This window comes from Rhipicephalus microplus, chromosome 3, assembly GCF_043290135.1.
Source record: "Rhipicephalus microplus isolate Deutch F79 chromosome 3, USDA_Rmic, whole genome shotgun sequence".
Taxonomy (NCBI): domain Eukaryota; kingdom Metazoa; phylum Arthropoda; class Arachnida; order Ixodida; family Ixodidae; genus Rhipicephalus; species Rhipicephalus microplus.
Window position 1 is genome coordinate 64063291 of NC_134702.1, and position 26542 is coordinate 64089832.

Below are 26542 nucleotides of genomic sequence, written 5' to 3' on the forward strand. Positions count from 1 at the left end.
TGTACGCGCAGCTGACTACAAAACGAAATCACTGGCTGTCCGGAATACATCATCATCGTCGTCGTCGTCATCACCATCATCGTCATCATCATCCTGACTACGCCCACTGCAGGCAAAGGCCTCCCCCATGATAGGCCAATCAACACGGTCTTGTACTTTCTGCTGCCACGTTATACCTGCGACCTTTTAATCTCATCAGTCCACCTAACTTTCTGTCTCCCCCTCGTGCGTTTGGCTTCGCTGAAATTCTAGTCAGTTGTCCTCAATGACCAGCGGTTATCCTGCCTACGTGTTACATGCCCGGCCCATGTCCATTTGTTCTTCTTGATTTCAACTAAGATATCATTAACCTCAGTTTGTTCCCTGACCCGCTCAGCTCTATTCTTGTCTCTCAAGGTTACACCAACCATTTTCCTTTCCATCACTCACTGCGTCGTCCTTAATTCAAGCTGAACCCTCTTTGTGAGCCTCCAGCGTGCTGCTGCGTGGGTAAGTACCGGCAAGATGCAGTCGTGGCAGATTACCATTGATGATTTGAAAATGCTTGCCCGATATGACCCACCTAATTCTTATTCTTCTAGTTATTTCACTTTCATGGTTTAGCTGTGCGGATACTACCTGTCCCAAGTAAACGCATTTCTTTACAGCTTCCAGCGTATCGCGCCTATCGGAAAACGCTGTTTTCTGCCGAGACTGCAGCACATTGCTTTAGTTTTGTGCAGACATACTTTTCAGACATACTTTCTCATAATTCTCAGACATACTTTTCTGCTTTCCGGGGGCAGTTCAGTAATTATGAACTGTAATTCGTCCCCTGAGTTACTCATCAAGGCAATGCCATCAGCAAATCTAAGGTTACTAAAATACTCTTTCTTTTTAACTCTTATGCCTAACTCTTTCCAATCAGGACCCTGAAAATGGCCGAAATACGAACACTCGCAAAACAGGCAACTTGTTACGTCACGACTTGCAAGTGCCCCAGTGTTGTCGGACTCTTGGGTCACTCGCCGTGTGTTTATAAAAAATGATCGTTACAAGGGAAGTTCTTGACCAAATGCACGAAAATTTTGTCAGCTTGTTTGCGAACACCCAAGGGTTAACTCACATAACAAATATTACAAGCGAAAATCAGTGTGATAACTCATTTAATGCACTTAAATTGTCTGAGATGGGCGCATGAAAATTATGCACTACAAACAACAGTTCTCAGCCACTAGTCCGATCGTACCAGCGTTGTGGTGCGCCGCAAACTATTGCCCCAAAGCACAAAAAAAAGAACCTTGAAACCTGTAACATTAGGTGCGGAGATCTCACCGCGAAAATTCATGAAAGTTTGTCCTTAATGTTCTTATCTATTAACTGAACTATGATAGTGACAGTACACTTCTCAGAGTGTAATTTACCAGTGTGAACTGATTTATTGTTACGATTAGGTGTTCCATTATATTGCCTATCACTCGCGGGGCTTCATGGTATGTACATGTTTCGCAGAGTCATAACTATTCATGAGCTTCCGTAGACTGCCTAATGAAGAAAGTACAGATTCTCACACTCATTATGGTATACAGACAAAAACAAGTACTTCTTTCTTTCACTTCTTTCTTCATGCTAGATCATTTGCCCTGCCTACGATGAGAAGCTGAGCATCTATACGACGTCACAATGGCATTACGGGGTGAAGGCATCTCATGATGGAGATTTTCCTGTCACTCGTATTTACACTGCCGATGGCCAGATTTCACGTTTAATGAGTCATCTGATGCTTTCGCCTCAATAATCATCTTTGTCCAGGAAGTACCGCTCACACGAAGAGTGAAATATAAATGTATTTACTTCAGAATTCCGCGAGAGGGCTTTTTTTGTTTAGACATCACAACAATCCACGGCAGTCCAGTGCGATTCGGCAAAGAAAATGTTTGACGACTTTGCTTGTCACCCACCAAAAACTAAAAGCATTTATTCATTCTCTCCGATCTCGACCCCCCGAATAAGAGCGGCGATAGCTTGTGGCCATGCACTTCTGAAAACAAAAAAAGGAACATTTCAATTCACTACATTAACTACCTTGGCAATCACGCATGTATACAGCATTGAAACACCTCACTTCACAATACCACTGTAGAGCACACTTGACAAGAAAAAAAAACGGCAAACACATTCATCGGGGCTTATAGCCGAGCGGCAAAAATGGAGACTCATTCATGCGGGACCAAAGCCAGTGCAGTGATCGATTCGCTCCTTGTTACGGCAGTTTAGGTATGTATCGTCTTCAACAAAACGTATCTGTTCATGTTGTTTCCCCGTTCGTGAAAGGGACACTAAAGTCAACTATAAAGTCGACGTTGATTGTTGAAATAGTGATCCAGAAACCTTGTAGTGTTACTTTTAAGCCAAGAAATGGCTTATTTTAAAACAAAATCACGTTTTAGTGTCCAGCAACGGGTTAGCGCACTTCAAGTTACCCGCCTCAAGAAGCGGATCGACTCACGTCACTGTTGCTGTGCACAACGTTGCCCGGCTTTACAGTGCATTCGCTGTCACTAGAAGACATAACGAAATCAGCGGAAGCCACAGCCGCAACAACGGCCACTGATCGATTTCTCACCATTGGCTCCGAGATGGCAGACGCGTTTTGGTTCAAATGCGCCCCGCTAGATGGCACGACCTAGCCAGTGTAACTAGATGGCGGTACCGTCTCCTGTATGTAGTATGTATGTATGGGTTCCCAGAGCTGAGTGGTAGAGGTCGGACGTGTTTTTGGAGAGCTCCGGAATGACAGCTACAGATAAGTGTTTTTGCATGTTTCCAGCTTGCCTCTATATGTAGCGTTATGAGAACGTAAGGCGCTAGCGTAAGGCTTGATTAGGTCTAGTACGGTGTACGGTTTTTTTTCATTAGTATTTTGTACTGTGTCTTTTTTTCTCCAGCCACCACGTGGCTGAAGCCTGCGCGTAGACCGACCACGTGCATGCGCAGGTGCTGTGAAGTGTAGCGTATTTATTTATTATTGTGGTTCTTTTTGGCTTAGACCAGTGTATTTTAGTACAGTTTTCTAACACGTGGGCATCGGTAAACTGAGCTAGCCATGGTCAAAAAGACCGTAAAGTGTTCCGAGTGCGGGGTAGGGCGGAAGGTGGAAATTAGTGCGGAGGAGAAAGCAGAAGATGACGCCAAGTGTAGACAGTGCGAGTTCGAGGAGAAAATGAAAAATATGATGGCGGTCCAGAGTGGGCTCATGGAGAAAATCGCAGCGCTGGAGAATGCATTGGCGAAGGAGCGAGAGAAAACGTCAGCCATGGAAGAAAGGCTCCGGGCAGCCGAGAAGGGCCTATCGAAGGTCGTGAAAGGGAACGAAGACGCAGGTGACGGCGGAAGCATTATGGCGACGACCCCCCGGGCGGGAGAGATGAAGGAAACAGGCATGACAAAGGCAGATACATTGGCCACAGGGCCCAGCTACCGGGAAGTAGTTTTGAGGGAGGGAGGGAGCAAACCAGCAGCCATGACTCACGCTAGTCACCTAGTCAGCAGCCAGGTGCAGGTTTCAGAAGGAATGTCTGAACAGGTCATCATCGCCGGTGACTCAAATTTGGTCCGATGCGCAGCGGCAATCAAAGAAAGGGTGAAAGGTGACAAGAGAGTTGCGATAGGGACGTTCCCAGGACAAACGCTGGGGACAGTAATGAGTCAAGCGGGTGAACAACTCGCAGCTAAGGCTGGCAATCGTAACCTCGTTGTAATTGCGGGAGGGTTAAATGACGTCCTGAAAAAAGAATCGTCAGGACTAGCGACGGCCTTGGCGAGAGGGGTGGATGACATGCGCACCGTGTCCCCCCAGGTGCAAATTGTAGTATGCACAGTACCGGAAGTACCGGTGCGCAACGTCAACCTGCGAAGAGCGGTTGTCGACGCAAACAAGGAGATATGGCGGATTAGTCGAGAGAAGGGTTTCGAGGTAGTGGATTTAAACAGGGAAGTGCACAGGTGGGGTGGATTCCAAAGAGACAGGATTCATTTCGATAAGAGGCTTGGACACGAGGTGGGCTGGCGACTGGCAGGACGCGCAGTAGCTTTTTTGGGGGGCTCACGGGCCCTTCGGAGTCCGGGGTAGCTCGTAACAGGGAAAGCAACCAGGAGGACGCTTTGACAGGTAGAATTGCGAAAAACCAGAAAAAAGGTAAAAGAAAAAGGAAAAAGGCGCGTGTTGCAATTAGTTACATAAACATGCAGGGTGGCAGAAAGAAGGCAAAATGGTTAGAGATTGAGGAGCAGTTAAACAAAGAACAGATAGGCGTGTATGCGGTTACAGAAACACACCTTAGAGACTTGGAAGAGCCACCACATATTAAAAATTATGTTTGGGAAGGGTGTAACAGGACCATATCGGAAAGGAAAGGTGGGGGTGTAGGAATGCTAATTCACCGCGGAGCCAAATGGGTTAGAGTGAAACGGACGTGTTCAGAGCACCTCTGGGTTCTGGGCACAGTAGGTGGAAAGGAAACGTGGCTAGGGGTAGCCTACTTGTGGACGGGGAATAACTGCAGAGAAAAGAATCAGGAGATAGTGGATTGCATGAGTGCGGATATTAAGGAATTTGGTAATGGGGCCGAAATCATCCTTCTAGGGGACATGAATGCCCACATACATGACCTTGACGGATATTCAGACACCAATGGGAAGTTATTACTAGATCTTTGCGAGCAACATAGTCTGGAGATAGTTAACACGGGGCCTAAATGTGACGGCCAGATCACATGGGAAGTCGGAAACAAGCAATCAAGTATTGATTATTGTCTCATGACTGAAGGAATTTACCACAAACTGACAGAAATGAGGATAGACGAGGAAGGCATTAACAGCTTGGGTAGTGATCATAAACGAATAACATTACAATTGGGATACGAAACTGAAAATATGAGCATGGAATCAAAGTCTGGCAGCTCGTATTTAAATGACAAACAAATAATAAATATAGCCGCAAGAGTCGAGGAAGAAGTAGGCGAAATACCAGGCAAGGACTGGGAGTATAGTGAGCTGTTACATCTAATGACGAAGGAGATAGGGAAAGAGAAGAAAACTGTTTGCTGGAAAGGAAAAAGGAAGCCAAAAAGTTGGTGGAACAAGGAAATCCGGGAGGCGATCGAGAAGCGACGCGAAGCCTCACGGGAGCATAGAAAGGCAAAAAAGGAGAAGCGGCCGCAGGACGAAGTCAAAAAAATATGGGAAATATATTTAGAGAAAAAATCCCTTGTACAGAAATTGGTAGAGGCAAAAATTAAAGGTGAAAGTGAACGCTGGATGACAGAGATACACGAAAAAAAGGAGGCCGCGCCTAGGATTTTTTGGAGCCACATAAAGGCGCTAAGTAGGAAGTCTGTCACAACGCAACAACATATTCTAGATGAAGGAGGAAATCAATTGGAAGGGTACGAAGCGCTAGGTTACATCCAAAAGGTAACAGCCGATTCGTTTCAAAAGAGCGTCCAGGGGATCTCCCCGGTGAGTAAAAGTGTGGCGGAGAAAGCAACAGAGGAAGAGCTAGTACTTGATAATTTCAACTGGAAAAAGGCCGAAGGAAAAATTCCAAAGCGCACTGCCGCGGGTTTAGATGGGATTCCCGTTAGCCTCATTAACAAACTAGGACATAACACTAAAGAAGCATTGTTAAAAGCAGTAGAAAAAAGCTTAAAGGACGGACAAATACCGGACAGTTGGCGACAAAGTAGAATGAACTTAATCTATAAAGGCAAGGGAGAAAAGGACAAGATTCGCTCGTATAGACCACTAACCATTACATCGGTACTATACAGGATGGCGATGCAAGCAGTAAAAATGAAAATAGAAACATGGGCCGAACATAACGATATTTTGGGAGAACTTCAGAACGGATTTCGAGTCGACAGGCGGTTAGACGATAACCTGTTTGTTCTCACTCAGTGTATAGAAATATCCAAAATAGAGAATAGGCCCTTGTACGTGGCTTTTCTAGACATCACTGGGGCATACGACAACGTTAATCAGGAAATTTTGTGGGATATATTGAAAGGAATGGGCATGGGCGACGACTGTATACAGCTTTTGAGGGAGATATACCGAGAAAATACAGTTTGCATAGAGTGGGAAGGAATGCGTAGCAAAGAGAACGTTGAGGTTAGCAGGGGTCTGAGACAGGGATGTCCTTTGTCCCCGCTGTTATTCATGCTGTACATGGTGAGTATGGAAAAAGCGCTAGAAGGTAGCAACATTGGTTTTAATCTGTCACACAAACAGGGCGGCATGATGATTGAGCAGAAGCTTCCAGGTTTATTTTATGCGGACGATATCGTCTTATTTGCGGACAGTCGAGATGATATACAGCAGCTGGCGAATATATGCGGAAGGGAAGGTGAAGCTCTTGGACTAGGATTCAGTGTAACGAAGTGTGGATTGATGGTATTCAATGATCCCTGTGATCAGACGGTGTCCATACAAGGCCAAGAAATACCGAGGGTAAGTGAATACAAGTACCTTGGAGTATGGGTAAATGAGAGTGATAGATACATGGAGGTACAGGAAAAAGCCTCGGCAGCAAAAGGAAAGAGGAATGCGGCAATAATGAAGCACAGAGCGTTGTGGGGATACAATAGGTATGAGGTGCTTCGAGGTCTGTGGAAGGGTGTAATGGTTCCAGGGCTTACTTTTGGGAACTCAGTGGTGTGCATGAGGGCAGAGGTGCAAGCGGGAATGGATGTAAATCAAAGGACTGTGGGACGCCTCGCGTTGGGTGCTCACGGGAAGACGACAAACGAGGCTGTAAAGGGCGATATGGGGTGGGCAGGTTTTGAGGCGAGGGAAGCGCAGAGCAAAATAAGGTTCGAAGAAAGGCTAAGAAATATGAAGGAGAGTAGATGGGCAGAGAAGGTGTTCCGTTATTTGTATAGGAAGAGCGTGGACACACAGTGGAGAAAAAGAACTAGAAGACTCACTAGTAAGTATACGGCTGGTATTGTAAGCCGTATGTCAACAAAGAGCGTTAAGGGAAAAGTCAGGGAGGCGGAGAGGATTTACTGGATGGCAGCTATGGAGAAAAAACCGGCTTTGAGTAACTACCGAAAGGGCAAAAATGAAATAAGGAGGGAGGCATTTTACGATAATTCAAGGGGAAGCGCTTTACTGTTTGAAGCGAGATCGGGTTGCCTTAGAACGCGTAGTTATAAAGCAAGATTCAGTAAAGAAGAAGAACAATGCACATGCTGCGGGAAAGATAAGGAAACGGCGGAGCATGTTCTGATTGAATGTGGAGATATCTACCCAGGTGTACGTTTGGGCACGAGCCTACAGGAAGCCTTGGGTTTTAGGGACAACAATGGAAAGCTGAACACACCCGCGATGGAAATAAGTAAGAGACGGTTAGAGTATTGGTGGCAGAAAATTAGAGAGAAAGGATAAATAATAAATATTGGAAAAATAAAATATGGACAGTGTGCCGTAAATGGCAGAGAACTTAAGCTGAAAATTTACCTTTTTTTCCATTAAGATAGAATTTATCGAAGTAGAGGCATTAGGCCAACATAAAAAGAAAAAAAGTTTTTTTTTTTTTTTTGTCGAGCCTGGTGGCATACTTGTCACCACCCCGTTATAAAGGGGACGCTCATAGCATCCATCCATCCACTAAAGCCCCTAGAAGTTCGTAAAGCAGCGACGCTTTTCTCCTCCGCTCTCGTTCCTGCTCGGTCTCCTCTCCTTCGTACTCTCTTTTCAAGCGTGGCGCCACCTACGTTGCTCTTGCGTAACAGACAACCTTTCAAAAAGTGAACGGCGCTTGCCAGGCAGCATGCCGTAAGCATTCGCACTAGCCATATCGCTCTTGGTATCTTTTGTTTTAGGGGCGAAGCTCCTTAGGGCGTGGGCTGTACGTCCCCTGTAGCCTGTATGTAGCCACCTCTCGTTTAGTTCTTGCAGTGTCCACTAGATGGCGGTACCGTCTCGTGTATGTCGCCTCTTCTCGTTTAGTTCTTGCAGTGTTCACTAGATGGCGGCTCCGTCTCCTGCATGTAGCCACCTCTCGTTTAGTTCTTTCAGTGCTCACTAGATGGCGGGACTTGTAGCTGATGATGAAAAGATGCAAGATGTTATAAAATAGGAATGATGTCACATATGGCACGTGTCATTGGTGGAAGGCAATCGTTCGATTTAGTGCGGCGACGTACGCTAGGGGGAGCATTGTAATAAAATCGAGTAGGCAAAATGTACGGAAGATTCATGGTTTACCAGGTTTTCCTCCAGAGCTTCGCCCACTCATCATCATTCACATCGTGGATATGGCGGCACTTTTTTAGTTATATGTTGGTCGGAAGATATTAGAACTTTTATATAGCACCACACAATCGTCTTCGCAGACAGAATTTATCAAATTCACAGCAATTACATAAATAGATAAAAGAGAACCAAGTGGCCATGTATTTTTTTGTAGAGCACATTATTTCTTTCTGACACCTTACGCAAATTTCTAAGCTGCACTATTTGCTGTTTCGATAACTAATTCTAAAGCTATATACACTAGCGTAACACTGGTTCATGACACCGCTGCAGTGCCGCATATGGTTACAATTACACAACCTTTGCCTATTTTTTATGAACCGGTCTTGCAGCGACTATTTGCAAAAAAATAAAAAAGAAACACGTATGATGTAGGAAGCTAACGTTCCACCCTGCAAGAGACCTTCTGAAACTCATACATTGTCGGCGTCATCCTCGCGAGGTGATGACGCAGTGGAGTTAGTTACCAGTATGCAGGAGAGGTACCCGCCCTGAATGATTGGTTGGGTATAGTAGAGCTAATGCCGCTTCACGAGTCTCTTTATGTATCGTACTGTATACCGCAAGACAACAGGCGTATTTAGGACGTCTTTTCCACACAAAAGAATAACGGGCATCTGGCTCGCTCACTCGTTTCTTTTTTTTTTTTTTTTGACGAGATCTGTGCGTTCGCATTTTTCTGTGGGCTCTTTCGCATTCTTGAGAAAGAAAAGCGTGTATTTTTGGGTGTGTTTCTACTCCGACACAAAAGAGCCATCAATCTCACGTGTCCTTCTTTCCATTGATAGAGAGTTTTAGTACTGCGTACGCTGCGTACGTGGCGGCGTTGCGTACGTAAGGACGCCACGTTCTGCGTAGTGCGCATGCGTAGACCGGAACGCGCACGTATCGCGTTACGTACGCAGCTTCTACGTACGCACGCATGAGATGCGTGCGTGCGTACGTATGAGGTGATCGCGCCACTCTCGAACAAATTCGCGACAGCGCGAGACTTCGTTTTGCAAAATGGCGGCGTCGAAAGCAAGCACCGACCGGCTCTGTGGCTTAAAATATGGCCATAATCTGGCTATAACACTTGGATTGGCTCACATTGGCTGTCAACAACACGTACTTCTATTTTGATATACCAGATGACGCAACACCCTTCACGCTCGTTACGTACGCGGGTACTACGGCGTACTAAAAGCCGATTAGTGGCAAACGACGCCACGTAACGCAAGGCGCTTGCGTGATGCGTACGTAGCACCATTCCGCAGTACTAAAACTCTCTATTATCGCCGGGCGCGCGGTACGTAAATTGCATGCGTGCTATTAGCTTGAAAAAAAAAACACATTTTGGGTAGGAAAGTGGTGAGTGCGGAGTTATCACGAAAAGAAACGCCATCTAGGCAGATGACTGTCATTAATGAGGAGCAAATAAGGCTCCACGAAGAGTCGCAAATGTTTTTGGAGTGCAAGAAACATGTGGGCAATAGTTGTTGGCGGTATTATGCTAGTTCAATAGTGGAGACTTCGATTTACCCGCTAAATGTAGTGAAGTTTATTGTACTTCGTTCGACAACCTAAAACTGCGACACCATTTCACTCCCGCTAGCTTACGTTAAACTCCTGCCGAGAACATTACTTTTAGTGTGCCCCCAGGTTACAGCACTATACGACCTGACGTGCTCCCTAACGGGCTGCAGAAATTAGGCGCCTTTCCTCTCCTCTAATCACTACCACCACCACCACCACGACCTGACACCCATATTGCGTTCACTTGCCGTGATGGAGCTGAAAAGAATAAGACATGTCATGCCGTCCATGATTTAATACAAAAGATGAAAGCATGCCACGTATTACGCCATTTTTCCCAATATCCCGATTTGGTGTACCCAAGCCCTTTTTCGCAACTTGTTGCACTGGCCGGACGGAAACATAACTTTTTTGGCTTCGCATGAATTGTTGCGGCATCCGAAGGCAGAGCAGCTGCCAATGGCAACTGACACAGAGGTTCGCATTGTGCACTAAGTATCTTCGCGCGTGTGTTTGTGTTATAAGAAAGGAAAAGAAAAAAAAAGTGAGCACCGTAACTGTCTGCTTCAAGGAGCGACACCTCAACAGTAGCTCACATGGGATGGGGGTGAGGAGGGATTAAGAGGATAGGAATAAAGGAATTGAGAGATAGAAAGGGAGATGCACTAAGTGAGAGAGCGACGATATATCGAGGGGATAGGAGAGATATGAAAGATGGAAACATAGTCACAGGAATCCGAGCAAGGGGCACCACTTGCGAGAGCTCTTGTCGGCGTCAGGAGATGGCGTAGAGCAAGTCCAGTCGGTCAGAGCTACGCTGTCGTCGGAGGTTGGCGTCAGAAGATGACGTAGGGCGAGCCCAGTCGGCCAGAGCTACGCTGACGTTGGAGATCGCGAGGGCACAACCGGTCGGCACGGAATCCAGCGAGAGAGTCCCCGCGTATATCTCTGAACCCAACGCAAGTTGAATGACAAGCATGCATCCATGAAGCACATGTAAAAGTACAGGCGCTGCGCGCCAGCACGTCCACTCTCCCGCACCACAAAGCAAAGATGGCAGTCTCGGGCGATGGTAAACAAAGGAAATCTGCCCGCGGTCGCACGTGACAGCAGTTGGCTAATGCCGACGTGGCGTCGGCGTCATAGAGGTCGGGGGAGAGAGAGAAGAGAGGAGGCGCGCGGTTAACCGCCTACGTCACTACTTTGCAAAGTTCTAAGGGCTTTAAGTGTAACCACGCGAAAATTGGATTTTCGATTCACTCGCGCCATTCCCCATAGTAATGTCCGGCGGTTCTTTTTTCTATGAATCGAACAGAAACAAACATGCAGGATTTTATTGCATCTCTTGATGCGCGAAAGTGCAGCTAAACCAATCATAGTGATTATTGTAGGCGGTTCGTCTGACGTAATCGGTACCATTTTGAGAATGTCCTACTGCGGCACATGTATTCCTGTGCATTTACCCTAATTTCTCGGTAAGTAGAGCACTGCTGTTGATAGTATTGTCGTTTTAGATGTTGTCATACATTGAGCTTTCACTTTGACGTAAATTGTTATTTGACTATATTGTCCCTTTATTAAGGACGTCGACGCTGGAGAAACGCTGGTGGTAAGGGCATTCGCACGCTTGGTGAGACGGTGGCGCCCTCTGTTAAGCGGCTCTGAAGTCCGCCACGTGTTTTTAGGAGTCTTAAGCAAGATTAGGTTAATTAGTGCTATTACTTCTTGATTATTTTCTTTACTATATTACGTTACCCTCATATGGTAATTTTGAATTGGTTAATATTGCTGGCCTTGATTTAGGCCTGTATCGACCGTTTGATTTGTAGCGTGACCACTCCGCATGAGATCTATGGAGGGACGACAAGCAGCGTCCCAGAAGCACTAGGCACTTTCAAAGTTCTACTTCATAGCTTCAGCCGCACTGCGTTGATGCATCCTTGATTTGTTTTCCTGAGTTTTTTTTTTCTGGTGCTTGTACTTACAACAAAATTTTCCAGCTTCTGCCTCATCATCTGCGCCATTTGTTCGTCTGGGGCGATCCTCACCTGAAATAGTTTATAACAAGGTAATGTGCGTTATATTTGTGAGCCGAACACTCCTTAGAGGCATCATGCACAGGGATAAAGATGGCAACAATGCAAACGCGAAAATTCTCACTCAAATTGAAGAGAACATTAAGTGTTATCTTGCTATCATAGCAAATATGACAGTTATTTGAAGCTCAGAAACGTTAATCAAAGACGTAAGCGATTGTTTCAAAACGTTAAAGTGAATATACAAATAGTTTTTTATCGGTTTTTGCCGTACCCAGTTTTCAAACACTTACTCGCGGGCAAATGAAGACGTTATCTGATTATACCTAAAAAAACCTTTTGTAAGACTATACATGAAATATTTTTATTTCGTTCCCTATATTTGAACTACGTAGCCATGCTTGCAAAAGGTTTCTTTAATGGCTATATGCTCCCAGAGCCAATATTGCGAAGCAGTCATTATCTTTCTTCAAATGATGTCTTATTTATATATAATCAGTGTGCAGCTTATTCCTGCTGATAAATAAGCTTACTAATAAGTGATTCAAAATATCATGCGAACGTAATGACGTTTGCATATGACGGCATCATGACGTCAGAAATCGCTAAAAAAATGCGATGCCTTCATCACTCCGCTAGACTACCGTCGCGGCGTCAGATCCCGTTTTCTCACATGACGTTTTCACATGACGACATTGCTCGGTCAAACCTGGGCCAATCACAGAGGCTTTAGAAAACCAGGCTATTTACACCTAACTTTACGAACAATACATACTTTCCCCGTCGTATTTCACGGTTTTCCATCATTAAAGTTGTGCGCTGCATGTTTCATAAAAGTTAATAAACTAAGTTATAACGCTTGGTATTCGATGCGATGTTCAAATCCCCTTTTTCATGCATTCTTCATTTTTGTCGATGTATATGTTCGAGAAGTGAACCCGTCTCAATAGACTCGAATTCTTCAAACAAAAAGTGAGAGCAGTTAGGTGCGAGTGAGTGAGTGAGCGAGTTAGAGAGAGAGAGAGTGTGTGTGTGTGTGTGAGAGAGAGAGAGAGAGAGAGAGTCATGCCTAACTTAGAGCACTACTTTAAGGCCAACCCTCGGCTGAAGCCATAAAAATGCAGCGGTATTTTGCTCTAACGTGTAATCTATTTCTTGAATCGTGCACGTATGTGGGAGTGTCACAGCGAAGTCTTACAGCGATGTGACTTAATGTTTTATATACAACAAAAATGTGAACTTACGATGGCCCTGTATATCCTGTTTCGAAACATTTCTTTGTCGTTTTGGGACAAGGTGCTGGGATCTCTTGATGCCACTCTTGAAATCTGTAATTGAAGCGAAGAATTACAGCGGATCTCACGCACCTGAGGGAATATGTGTTAAAACGAAGCTTTTGTAGACCTTTTTGCGCAAATGTGCACGCAGGATTTAATGTTTGACGTGTGTCTAATGCTCGTGTAAGCACAGAACAAAAACACATCTATGATGACTATGTATGATGTTTTATGGCGAAAGGGCCATTCGATGACCGAATAGCGCCAGCAAAAGGTTACTTTAAATACGCACAGGGCAGGTGTGTCTGTTCGTCTCGGCAGACATTCAAGTCTCGGTCCATCACATCTTTTTGCAGCATAACACAAACGTGTCTGTTACGCTCGTCGTTTTTATGACGAATTGGACGTATCGGCTAAATTTCGTCGATCTTAGTGACACTGTATTATTGCTCGTGACGATAAATTTAGCGGCCTTTTCTTAATACGTTCACGCTCATTGTGATGTTTCGTTGTTCAGCTTCTGCTAACGGCTGACAGCTCCAGTCAACTAGTTGCGAGCCACAGCACTGCTCATTGTTTCATCAGCAACGGTATTAGAAATGGTCACATGCGCAAGCCCACGGATTATAGCACACTCAGAATTTGCCGAGTAAATATCGTATGAGGGGAGATGAGTTCTGCATAGGGTGAAAAGAAACACAAGCACGCCAACGACATTACGTTGTAAAGCATTCAATTATCGTTTCAAGAAAACTTCGTTCCACATATATTACAAACACGCGTGTTTAGGGTAGCCAACCGAGCCAAGCTTGGTTAACCTCCCTGCCTTTCCTCTCTATTTATCTCTCTCTATTTTACCGCAGATATATAAGACACAATGCAGATGACAATTTAGTATAAAAACGATGAGGAGGTGTAAGAAGGATACCGAAAAGAACATATTGCAACTAGAAGCTGAAGCAAAATTTTATTCGTTACGCAAAATTTAGGTGGTTCATATGTAAAAAAAACTGTGCATAGATGAATTTAGTTGCTGCAGTAGTACGTACTTCATGTGCAATATGCGATGCCCGATGATCACGAAATGTGGTGATAAACTAAGCCGATAGCAGTAATAATTTAAGCTAAGCATTAAAAGGGGAGACCATCAATTCGACAATAGCAACAAATTTATATCGCATACCTTCAATAGCGCTTGAAGCACTTGTGCAAAACGCACTTCGGCAAGCTGTGTCTGCGATTTCTGACGTAATAAAATATTTATTTTGTTTATTATGAAGTAATTCTGATTATAATAAAGACAAAGATTGCCGCATCGACTCACCTCACCATTCCGTAGCTGATCATCAATTGACCTGAGCTATAAAAAAGGAAATCGCAGTTAAACATCTAAAAACAGGTGACAGTCAAATGTCACAGTCTAAACGTAAAATTATGAGTTAATTGCTTTTATTATTATTAGCCTGGACATACGCAAGAAGTGTATTTGTTTTACCATTTCTACTTCGACACCTGAGAACTGCTGCTGGTCGTAGCATCTCTGTTCTGAAAAAAAAAAGAAAAAAAAAGAGTAAATGTGTGTTTCTTGCGTTATTAACAGGTTCACAGTTACTCACATTCTCCAGACATCTTTTTTTATGCCCTCGGCGCGTAAGTAGCTGTCAACAATTCGAGTCTACAGCGCCAGTCTGGACATAACACCTGTCCCTCAATTGTGTCTTCCGCCATTGCGCAATTTCGCGAAGCTCTTTCATAGGCCATTGTTTATTCATCTCTTTATTTTATATATTTCCTAAATATTTATAGTAAACTTTAACTTCACGATACCCTCTTGATAACGTTTCTTGGTAAAGTATTCGGAGCAATAGTTACCACAGTGGCCATGTAAATCACTTTGGATGAGATCAGGTCTACACAGTAATGTTATTTTAGGATACTTATTTCTCCGGTTACTTAGAGCGCACGGTGACGTAATATGAAGTCTTGCCCTCCACGGATTTGCTCCCACATATAGCCATTGTCCGTTTATAGCTTGCACGTAACGTCATGGATGCAGATTCCAAACGTATACCGGTGCTGCAAAATGGCAGCTCTGATTACGTCAAGGCAACGTTATCTATAGTAGCGGTTAATCTGATTGAAAGTGATAACTGCGCCACCGGAAGGACTTAAATAACAAAATAACATTAAGTATTCGCCTCACATAATGTTCGTCAAGCCAACGGGGCGGATTCAGTGACGTCTATTGTGTGACGATGCCTTCAAGTACGAAGAAAGTGACAATAACTAACACGAAGTTTGCACCGAAACAAACATTCAGCGTGCCACACATACACTCTGCTTGAATATGCGACAGTTCAATGCAACGTGCCCGTAACAACTGAACTCGTACCATTGTCAGACCGGCGTCGGCACATTAGCGTCATACCAGTTTGAGCGTCGTCTTCGCTCAGAGCACACGCTAACGCCCGTAGGCCGAACAAGCCTGCATAACACGATGAATTCAGTGGAGCAGAATGGGATATAATGTTGTCACCCACATGTATTTCGCAAATTATCAAACAGCATGTTACAGCGAACAGCTGTTAATACCGCAGGCGTGCCAAATCTGCCTAGCCAAGCCATATCCGATATAATACGAACCTATCGAACCTACAATCTTCCCTTGAGTAAACGTATTATCCAATGAACTGCTCAGGCAACTGTGCCACGACTTTGATGAAGTACATCAGCACTGGAAATGGCAGTAAACGGCGTTCTCGGCACTGCGTTCTGAATTATGTATTAAAACATTTACACCAACTATGGTGCGAGGGGCGGGAAAACGATTACAAAAATTACGCGGCTCTTCTTTCCAGAAGAGTGCGATGCTGATGCAGCTATAGCCAACGATATGTACATTGAAGAGCGTAAGCTTAAAGGACGTGTAAACTAAAGTATGGATTACGAAGAGAAGCAAACTGGACGAAAGAGATTCTTTCGCCTTGCCCACTGTGTTGTCGAAAACTAAAAATGCTCCAGCGAAGTTTCTTCGTAAGTGTCCGTCGAATACACCGTTACTGACAAATCAACTTTTTGTTTGTTTGTTTGTTTGTTTTTTGAAGTCCCCCGCAAATTATGTGTTGGTGTACTGTATCTTCGCTGCTACAACGATGTCGAGGAGGTCAATTTAGCACAGGTGCACTTTCTCTGCGGAGTTCATTGTTGCTATAACTAGCACCACTGTGCACCTTGAATGCCTTCATCGTCAAATAACACCATGAAGACGTCTGCCTCACTGAAATCATTAAAAAAACGTGCGCCCCACGCGAGGCCCAAATCAATCGTACATCACTTCTCAGTAATGATATACGAGTGCTCAACTAACAGACCAGGCCAGGGTAATACGGCTCTGAGGTATATTCTCATACACAGCTGCGTGTAGAGGAGGTAAAAATTTGGGTAGAGAAGTGTGCTTTGTTTTTCCCGTGTTCTAGTCTCGACGATGAGTAAGAATATTCTGTATATTGAGGCGCTTCTGAAATAATCTTGGAGTGCTTCACGCACTTGTCTCCTTTATTCTTAACGGTTTAAGTGACATGGCGGCATCACCCAGGGGTGAATAATCGCTCGCACTCGACTGCACCAGCCTTTTGAGGAACGCTGAAAACGTTGGTGTTTGTGTCAGCTGACAAGCTTTGCTTGGTACTCCTACGACTAATGACAACGCCAGGACATCGGAATTTCGGTATTCAGAGTGTTCAATATTCAATATGTAAACTAGAAGAGCCCGTACTTCTGTACTCGGTCGGCACCTTGCCCAAACCTTTTTTTTTTTTTAATTTTCATGCTGTATACGGCACGCTTCTTTACCACAGTAACTGGATCACTGGCAAGAATAATGCCTGTCACCACCACGACATGGTGTAACATTCTCGCGAGCGGTAAGGAATTTCGAATAATGATCAACAGATTAAACAGTGAACAGCCCCACACTGAAAACGTGCTGGTCTGCGTATTTAACGAGCTGCATCGGTGAAACAAAGCGCGTTTAAATATACCTTCGCTGGTGAGATCGAATCTTCGGGCAGCATCCGAAGGGGAAAGTGGGCGCTGGGAGTCGTACGGGTTCCGCTGCTGCTCCTTGGCCAGTGTTAACACGGCAAGCACGACGGGCAGCAAGTGGCAAACGCGAGTCATACTGGCGCGCACAGGTATGCCCTTTGGCGCTCTCAGACAGAACGTGTGAGGCGGATTGAATTCGACGTCGGGTGTATTTAAGCCCTCGGTCCCGAGACGGGTGAATCCTCATCAGAGCCTGGGAACCGCACGTACACGGGGCTCGTATGCACTGTTTGGCCACCTGCGCCCTTTCGCATGCACGCTCGCGCTCGACAATGCCCGAAACACTCCTAGTTTGACCTCGATATAGAGCCTTTTGTTGGCGACAGCTAGAATGCACGGCGGGCTCTTCCACCAGCAAGGACGCAACGACAAATTGCGGGGTCACAATATAAGGCTTCTGTTGTGCGTGTGTCCGGTGTTGCAGAGGCCGCCACAGCGACGTCGTTTGTTTGACCGCTGCGCGGTTCGTGATGCCAAGGCACCGATGAGTTGTGTTTCCGCTCAAGGAAAACGAGGATTTCCGGCCGCCAATTCACTCTCAAAGGAGAAAACGGCACTAAAATAAAAAAGCAAAGGCGCGTGACTGCGTAAGGTTCTCTTTTACTACGCATAGTGTTGACTCGGGCCTCATAAGACAGGGTAAATAAGAGATCGTTGGGAGAGGCATTCAAGCTGCAGTGAACGCGTGAACTGTAATGATGATGATTGATTATTAAATTGATTACGTACGTTGTTTATTATTCGTTCGTGAATATCATTGAGCGTCTATAGTCATTAGTGCCGAAGCTGCAAGGCGCCACGATGACTGTAGTGAAAGTTTTAATTGGTGAGAATCAATGGGCTTTCGCTCAGTATATGGAGGGTCCAATAAGAAAAGAGAAGAGTGATTCTTATTCATTGTAGACTAAAGGTGCAGAACTCTAGACGGGCACTACGGCCATGTGGCACATTTAAAATAAGTCATTTTTAGTTGTCTCAAACTCATTCATTAGTGAACTCGATCAGACTCAGATCGGGCAGTAAGTCCTACTATGAGTGAGCCCCGGTGAGTAATATGTTCCCGAGTTGTAGTCGAAGTGAGCCCCGTTGAAGAAAATTTTACCGACTCTGAGTCTGAATGAGTTTGAATGAGCAAAATATTGGCGAGTGTGAGCCCGAGGGAGCCTTGAGCGCAAAATGTATTTACAGAGTGACTGTATAAGTAAGCTCTACCTTTTATTTATTTACTTATTTAAAAGTACCTTACAGGCCCCTTTGTGTAGGGGTGGGGGTATAATAGAAAAAAAAACATTTTCAACGTGTATAGTGTACAAACAGATCAAAAATATATGGGAACAGCATAAAAATTGTTATTGTAACACAAGTGGGAATGTATTGTGTAATGTCATTGCTTTATGTTTTATACAACAAGAAGAGACAAAAAGTACCCACTTTCAATTATGACAGCTCACGTGCACAATTACTGAGCTGATGCGGCATCAGGTGCATTCTGAAATTGCACATAAACGACGATAAGGGATCTGAAAAAAAAAACAAGAATATAGCTGTGGAATAAAACATTTTTTGTCCACCTACGGTTCTATCTACTCATATTCAGCATTACTGTCAGCCCTATATCGGCCTACGTTTATACTCGTCTGTTCATAGCACCTAAACATACTTTAGCACTCAAGCGACACCTCAGTATTTATCGACCAGGTACGTGAGTTGGCGAAAGGGGTCCCATGACTTCCGCCCGCAAACTCGTTTGTTGCGAGCTCTTGATAAAAATATCCCGTGTAAGATGCGTACTTCATAAAAATGTCCTTACGGGGTTGAAACCACTGATTACTCGTATCTGACGATACAAGACCAAAAGGCGTATTGCAGAGTGCCAATTGTGTGAGGCATTGGTGTTAAAGAGGACAAACACGTATACCATCATCGGAAATGATGATTTTACACCAGCGGACTCATGAGTCGATTCACTCAGGATCACTAGAGCTCAGGTGAAGCCATGAGTTTCAGTGAGCAGTTCACGGATGATTAATATGTTGGTGAGTCTGAGTCCGAGTGAGTCTAGTTGAGAAAAAAGTTTAGTGAGTTCGATTGAATCCGCATGGGAGAGAGAGAGAGAGATAAATAGAGAGGAAAGGCAGGGAGGTTAACCAAGCTTGGCTCGGTTGGCTACCCTACACTTGGGGTGGGGAAAAGGAGAATAATAGAACGGAAAGAGATAAAAAAGAAGAGGAGTAAGAAAGAGAAGCATCAATAGTCAGCTCGAGACTACACAGCACGGTCTCGCACAGTTCTTTCACAAGCGGTCGTGAAGTCTGGTGGTCCTTAAAAAGTACAAGAGGGAATTCCGGTGAGCCTTAAGAGCCAAATATCTTACTAAATTATTGTTAGTGAATTCCATTTTTTTTCCTGCCTATGGCCGATGATACTTCCAGGCTCGGACGTGAAATCTAGCATGGCATTGAACTTATGTTCAAGTGTCGATACTACAGAAGCAGGTTACGCATAGGTGTGCGTAAGGCTCCTCTTCAGGGAAAGGGGAAGAGGTTCGTCGCAGTCCCCCTCCCTATTATGTCAATGTGTGGGGCTGACTTTGCACCCCCCTCATTTATGTAAGTAAAGGGGGCGGCCCTGCAGACCCCCCTTTCCCCACTTGTGCGCACGACTATGAGGATGCGGAGCACAGGAAGGAGCCAGTCGGGCGTCAATATCAACGCATACACGTGTACCAATAGCAAGCCCCGGAGCTTCATTAGCCAGATTCGGCTTCGTTGAAGGGAGATGAAATCGGAGCGAAAGGCGAGAGCCGTCCCTATTTCCCGCTCACAACTAGTGACGCCGCAGCAGCGAAATCCAATTACACGCGCATTGATTGATATGTGGGGTTTAATGTCCCAAAACCACCATATGATTATGGGAGACGCCGTAGTGGAGGGCTCCGGAAATTTTGACCACCTGGGGTTCTTTAACGTGCACCCAAATCTGAGCACACGGGCCTAAAACATTTCCGCCTCAATCGGAAATGCAACCGCCACAGCCGGGATTTGATCCCGCGACCTGCGGGTCAGCAGCCGAGTACCTTAGCCACTAGACCACCGTGGCGGGGCCTTACACGCGCATGCCATGTCACAAAGGCCATCTCAAAACAAAAAGCAAAGAAAGTTTCGCTCTAAGATAAAATTAGTGACGACACCATGATGCCACATTATGCATTAGTCTGGGGAACATCTGCGAAAAATCATGACAGATTAATAAAACTACAAAAATACGATCATAAGAAGCTTCGAAAACTATCGTGGTAGGCCGAGACACTTACCCACACACGATCTTTTTGATAAACATTCAATAATGAAAGCAAACCAAATTTACTTCTATATACTACTGTTTCTCATAGAAAAGCAGAGACTACATGTTAGCAGCCTACCAATTTCATCTCAACGGTATCAATTATGCCACCTAACAAGAATGCCACCACTCATGCGAACAAATTACGGAGTTCGGGGCCTAGAATATCAAATACACTGGCTATTAAACATTGTGAGGAATGACATGAACTTTTACGTACCCCGCTTTGAACAATATATAAACAGCTTTCTGGTACATTCTACAATAACTTATAAATAGCTTTTTTAAGTACACTATTTATGCCTGTTTTTTTTCAAAAGGCCTGGCCCGCAGATCTTTTGCAAGCAGCACGACCCGCACTTGTCTTTCTTCGTCCCATTATCTTAATAAATGTGTTCATTAGCCTTAGTTCTGCAACAAACAGCAGTCTTCACTAGAAAAGAACTCGGTGGGCAAGTCCGGCAGACAGGTTTCTCTTCAAATGCTTTTAGCTCAAGAGGTGAATTCGCAGTGGCCCAAGGCCTCATCTTCCGAAACATTTCGAAGTCGCAACTATTTACTGAAATTGCGTATCTTGGCAGAAGCAACTATCCCCCCCCCCCCCCCCGCACCCATCCTGAAAAAAAAAAAACACAGAGAGAAGGCGATGCTCTCAAGCATTAGTGGATTTAAAAAGTCAGCTTTGCTGCCCTGCCGCAAGTTTCGCAGTGAAGCATACCAAAAATATGAAATGCTCTCTGGGGATTATTGGAGTAGTGGGCCGGGCTTTCGCAGCTTGGATTTGTCATTTTCTTCTTTCTTTTCAAGGATTTCGCGTTTCTTTGCCTTTCTTCACGTACACCCAGCAGCCAGAATTCGATGTTACGACCGATAATGCGGCATGCGGGCATTTGTGTAAGCGCGTTATTTCCCCATATAAAACATAGAACTGTTGAGGTGCAGCGGCTCCTCATTGTTATAAACGATCTATTGTTATAACCGGCCTCGTTTCAAGTGGGTTCAACTATATACGCCCCCAGGCGTGTTTGGCGCTTCTCTCGTCCTGCCGCTCCCTGCAGCTCGCCCCAGCACCGCCCACTTTTCGTCAAGCACAACCGCTGTCCTGGATGTTGCTAATGTTATACCAGAGTTCGCCAATACTTTTACCGGTCGTGAAGCTCAGCCGTAACTCCTCTGGTTTTACTTGCCTTGAGGGCCGGGGCAGCACCAAACAAAGCGGCCAAAGGAGCGGCGGAGACAAGCCGCCTCTGAGCTGTGCGCGCGCGTAACGTATCTCTGGAGGAACTCAATGGTTTTTTAAGCTTTAAAAAAAAAAGAAGGCGTAGCGGTGGCTTTTTGTGTTCGAAGTATTCGTGCAACCAATGGAGCCAAACCAATGGCCACTCCGAGGTTTCCTTGAATATATCTGGCAGTGTAAAACGAAGCACTGCACCAGTGGCGAAATTATTATTTGTTGATTTGTAATATTATATGCACCCGACGCACCACGTCGAGCGATGTAAAACTTTCTGTGGCAATGAAGGGTAAGCTACGGGGGCGTACTGCTCCTGTACACCTCCGCGAAGTAGTTCGGTTCGGCTCGCGTTTCGAATGACGGCCGTGTTCAGGTAATCCAACTGCATACAAATAGACACGTCTGCTTACACTGCTATTTGTGAGTTAAATGGGTAACCAGTAAAAAAGAGCGAGGAATTGTGGGGTGCACCGTCTGCTACCGGCTCGAGAAGACGACGGCGAACCGCTTCACCGCAAGCCTCAGATTATTCGGGATTTGCGCGCGCGGCCGCCCGTTTATCTTCGTCCTGATAAACCATGGTCGGTTTTTATCAGCCGTTGGCTGCTCCTCCTCGAGCGTGAAAGGCAAACGCAGGTATAATTCCCATCGAACGAAGAAAAAAAAAATGAAGTGGGCCGCGGCTGTGAAGAGAGCCACAGCTACAGGTAGCCTTTGAGTACGGAACGTTGAAGCCAGAGTGTGCGAAAACTATATTATCACAGGTACGTGTGTATTCCATGCTAAAAAAATGTTACGCATGAATTTGGTACGAATATTATATTGAGAAATAAATTGTCGCTCAGGCGCGCCCGCCTAGCGAAAATATTATGGGAACGCGCGCGGGCGAAATCTACATGCCATACGAGTTGAGCGCCGGCCAATGCACCCACATACATGTCAAAAACGCGAAAGTTTCACTCAAGAGTAAGTTTACACGAAGTACTGGACGAGTTCATTTGTGTTTATCTTGGTCAAATTGTGCGCCAGGACGGCACCCAAAAGAAGAAGTGCGTTAAACAAGCGCAGGGTTTCGATTAATCGGCACCGTCTACGTTTGACTGTATTGTTTATGTGCCGCTGTGCCGTGCAGCTTGACCAAGATCAGCGTTCAAATAAGCGTCTGGCTTCGACTAAGAAATGCATCTTAAAGCGCGCTGAAGGCTAGAAAAAAAATATATCTCAACGCGCTCGATAAGTGTTGCACTTCATGCCGATCGACTGGCGAGTTCGGCTGTAGCAGCGATCCTGAAATGAACTCTTGGCACACTGCTACAGTCATCCCCATCCCCTGAGATCTTTAAAATGGTGACTTTTTATCTGCAGTACCGTATCATACAAGGAAAACTGTTTTGCGTATCGACCGATCTGCTAGCCAAACTGACAGCACCCCGAGAAGCATAAAAGCATTGCACATCATTTTAGTGCGACAAAAAAGTTTCCGGACCGTTCATGGCTTTCGTAGCTTGTCATCGTCACACTCATGGTTGGCAAAAAAAAATTCTAATGCACTGACATTGCACGGCGAGGTGCTTTTTTCAGCGGAGGTTTCCGCTTCACAGCCTTGGCTGTGCTAGATCAAACCACGTGACTTAACCAGCCAGCCGTAGATTCAACATGGCGGCACAGGCGTCGGCGGTGGCTGCAGCGTCGACTCAAATCGAAAACTACCCGTGCAGCATGACGAAGCTTGACGGCCTCAGCGAGGACGCGCTCGTCGAGAGCCTGACTTGGATTACGATCGCCGAGAACTCTGGAAGTAGACGGTGCAGCGGCAGCGAGTCGGCATGCCCCAACGCGTTTGTGCACAGCCAGCTGAATGCCCCGCTGCAGGGGCGTTCGCTCGTGTCGTTTCTGCTGGCTTATCTCCCAAAACAACGTTTGAAAAGGTGCGAGCTGTTTCTTTTCACTACTTTGCGTGAATCACTAGAATTCGGTACGAACTTTAGTTCTCAGAAAGCAGGCGAATTGTCAACGTTATTGACGGCAGCGGCGGCAGGATGGGGCAGAACTAATGGGAACATCTTCGACGCTCGCGGTCGGGGTTTTCCGGCCGCTCTGGCGTTCTCGTTTTTCTTAACCTCAACTGTGAACGCGGCCTTCGGAAAGCAACGACAGATATCAATATCTGCTTGGTGCATGTAGCGTCTCTTTATAAACAGCATCTAAGAAAATAATGTTGATCTCTTAGATGCGAAGCATTTCTTGGCGAACTTCGGCTACTTTGAGCGTATCTATCGATCTAGCCGCCTACGACTTTTAGCTCTCCTGGCTGTTTGAATAATGGTAGCGATACCATACTTGGTATGGCATAACCTGATTGTATGACGAGCATATTTGACTAGTGATAAGATGAAAATCATGACGTATGTCGTGAATGTCATGATTTACAATTCATGGTCTTGCTGCTCTTGCGGTGGTTTCGTTCACATGACATGTTGCAAAACTGGTATGGTACGACATGATTGCATGGAGAACCCAACCAACACACCCTAACATGCAAATCATGATATGCGTGTCATGTAACATGACTACATGCCACGCTCAAGATGTGCTCACGGCCATTTCGTTAGCGTCACATATACGAAATTTGGTATTATGGTACGTGAATGGACGACATAGGTAAATAACACACCCAAACATCATAATTACTACATGCGTGTCATGTAACAACATGACTACATGCCACACTCATGATGTAGTCGTGGCCGTTTTGCTAGCTTCACATATGCCAAATTTGGTATTACGTGACGTCAATGGATGACGAAGGTATGTGACTGGTGCAAACACGATAATCATGAGATGCGTGTCATGTGATGACATGACTACATGCCAGAGTCAAGGCGCCAATACACTTCGACGTGACACGGCGCGCGTGCGCACCGGCATTCGTTTCGTCGCGTCACGGCGGCGTTGCCACGCCAGTCGCTGGTCCTGCCATAAATTCGCAGGCGCGTTTTACGTGCTAAACGCATGGGTGTTTTAGCACATCCGGCATCCCTCCGTCACAAAAAGAGGCAGACGCAGTGCTGTCTGGGTAACGTAGTGGGTATGAAATGCGGCATGTCGCATTTCGCGCCGGTTGGCGTCGGGCCGCGCCACGGACGCTGGTCGCGCCTGGCGTCAGACGATATAGAGTTTTACGTATGTATAGAGTCGTTGTGCCCAGCGCGCGCGCACGTCAACTTAACGTTGGAATATATTGGGCCCTTCATGATGCACTCGCGGCCGTGTCGCTAGCGTCATGTATACCAAATTTGGTGTTACGTGACGTCAATGAATGACAAAGGAATATGGTTGGTGCAAACATGATAATCATGACACGCGTGTCATGTAAGAACATGACAACATACCACGTTCACAGAGTGCTCGTGCCATTTCGCTAGCTTCACATATATTAAATTTGGCATCACGTGACGTTAATAGATGACGAAGGTAAACGACACATCCAAACATGATAATCTTGACACGGAAGACGCCGTGTACGGCATAATTTACCTCCACCTTGTAACGTTGTGGTGATGTTAAAGTGACATATCAGACTTCCTCATTCGTGCTTCGCATATCATCGATTCCCTCTGTACATGGGATCTGCACATTTTTTTGTTATTTTTACGTGGTAAACACAGGCGCATTTGTGGCACTATATTCTACTGCGGTGGCACACGCGCACTTTGGCCCCGCAGCTCTACCTTGCCACAGAAAGTGGTCCCCGAGTATAGAGACTTTCAAAAGAAATATGACGATAGCCATAACATTGTGTACGTAGATACCGCGAGATATGGGAAAGGGGCACGCGCTCACTAGATTTCGTGCCAACCGGTTGTGCCCCCGCTATCTCCGACGACAGCGCAGCTCTGGCCGACTGGCTCCGACAAGAGCTCTCGCTGAGTGGTGCCCCGTCCTCGTACTCTTGCGACCGTGTCCATCCTTCCTATCCTCTCCTTATTTCCGTATGTGGGTCTCTCTGTCCCTGCCCTATCTCTATCCCTATCCCTTTAATCATCCGTATCTTTTTAATTCCTCCTTATCTCCATCCTTCGTGAGCCACTGTTGAGGTGGTGCACTATGATGCAGACAGTTACGGGACCCACTTTTATCTTCTTTTCTGTGTTTTAGGAAGCACCTACACACGTGGGAAAGGGAGAGGCACACACGCAGCTGTGGCCATCGATTGCATGGGCAAATTAATGCCTTCATGACAATTAGATGCTTCGCAAGTGCCACGGTGACCACGGCACTCACGGGGGTGGCCGAAGAAGCCGCCATGAACATAGCACTCGCCGCAGTGCCGAACGTTGCAATCACAGGTTCGCGGTGTCACGAACGACCGTTTCTCCAGGGAAGCGGCTGGAAAGGGGCCCCGAATTCTACAAATGTGCGGCGATGGCGACTCGAAGTCGAGCTCGCAAACTCCAGTTGCGGTCGTTTTCCTCCTGTGGACCTCGGCACACACCGGCGCGCCGCTCGGGAGAAACGAAGGGGCCCACGCTGTGGTTCGAGGTCTCACTCGCCGAGCAGCGGCGCATTACGTGGATGCCCCTTCTGACTCCGAGAACGGGGCTCCGGGTCTGCTGGTTCGAATCACTTCGACAGGCACGCAGTGTGGGCTATCAGCTGACAATGTTCCAAGACAGTAAAGATCGGCGTAAATTCCCACCGCCCACTCATAGCCTCTATTTTCAATAGAGGGACCT

The 26542-nt window shown here is 45.8% G+C and overlaps 1 protein-coding gene and 1 long non-coding RNA gene across 3 annotated transcripts in view; one reads left to right on the plus strand and one right to left on the minus strand.

Annotated features, from left to right (window-relative positions):
- LOC142803760 (uncharacterized) overlaps positions 1–26542 on the plus strand; it is a 157961-nt gene that overhangs the window by 84103 nt on the left and 47316 nt on the right. The gene's annotated exons all lie outside the window — the stretch shown is intronic.
- Positions 1809–17478, minus strand: LOC142803759 (uncharacterized). Of its 2 annotated transcripts, none has more exons than XM_075889650.1 (6): positions 17167–17478; positions 14622–14671; positions 14451–14486; positions 13094–13177; positions 11799–11861; positions 1809–2020 (listed from the first exon to the last, which is right to left on the minus strand). In XM_075889650.1, exons 1-6 carry the CDS (start codon positions 17303–17305, stop codon positions 1961–1963), a joined length of 432 nt encoding a protein of 143 aa, XP_075745765.1. In that variant the 5' UTR covers positions 17306–17478; the 3' UTR covers positions 1809–1960. The 2 variants fall into 2 exon arrangements, with proteins under 2 accessions (XP_075745765.1, XP_075745766.1); XM_075889651.1 differs by lacking the exon at positions 17167–17478 and adding an exon at positions 15519–15658.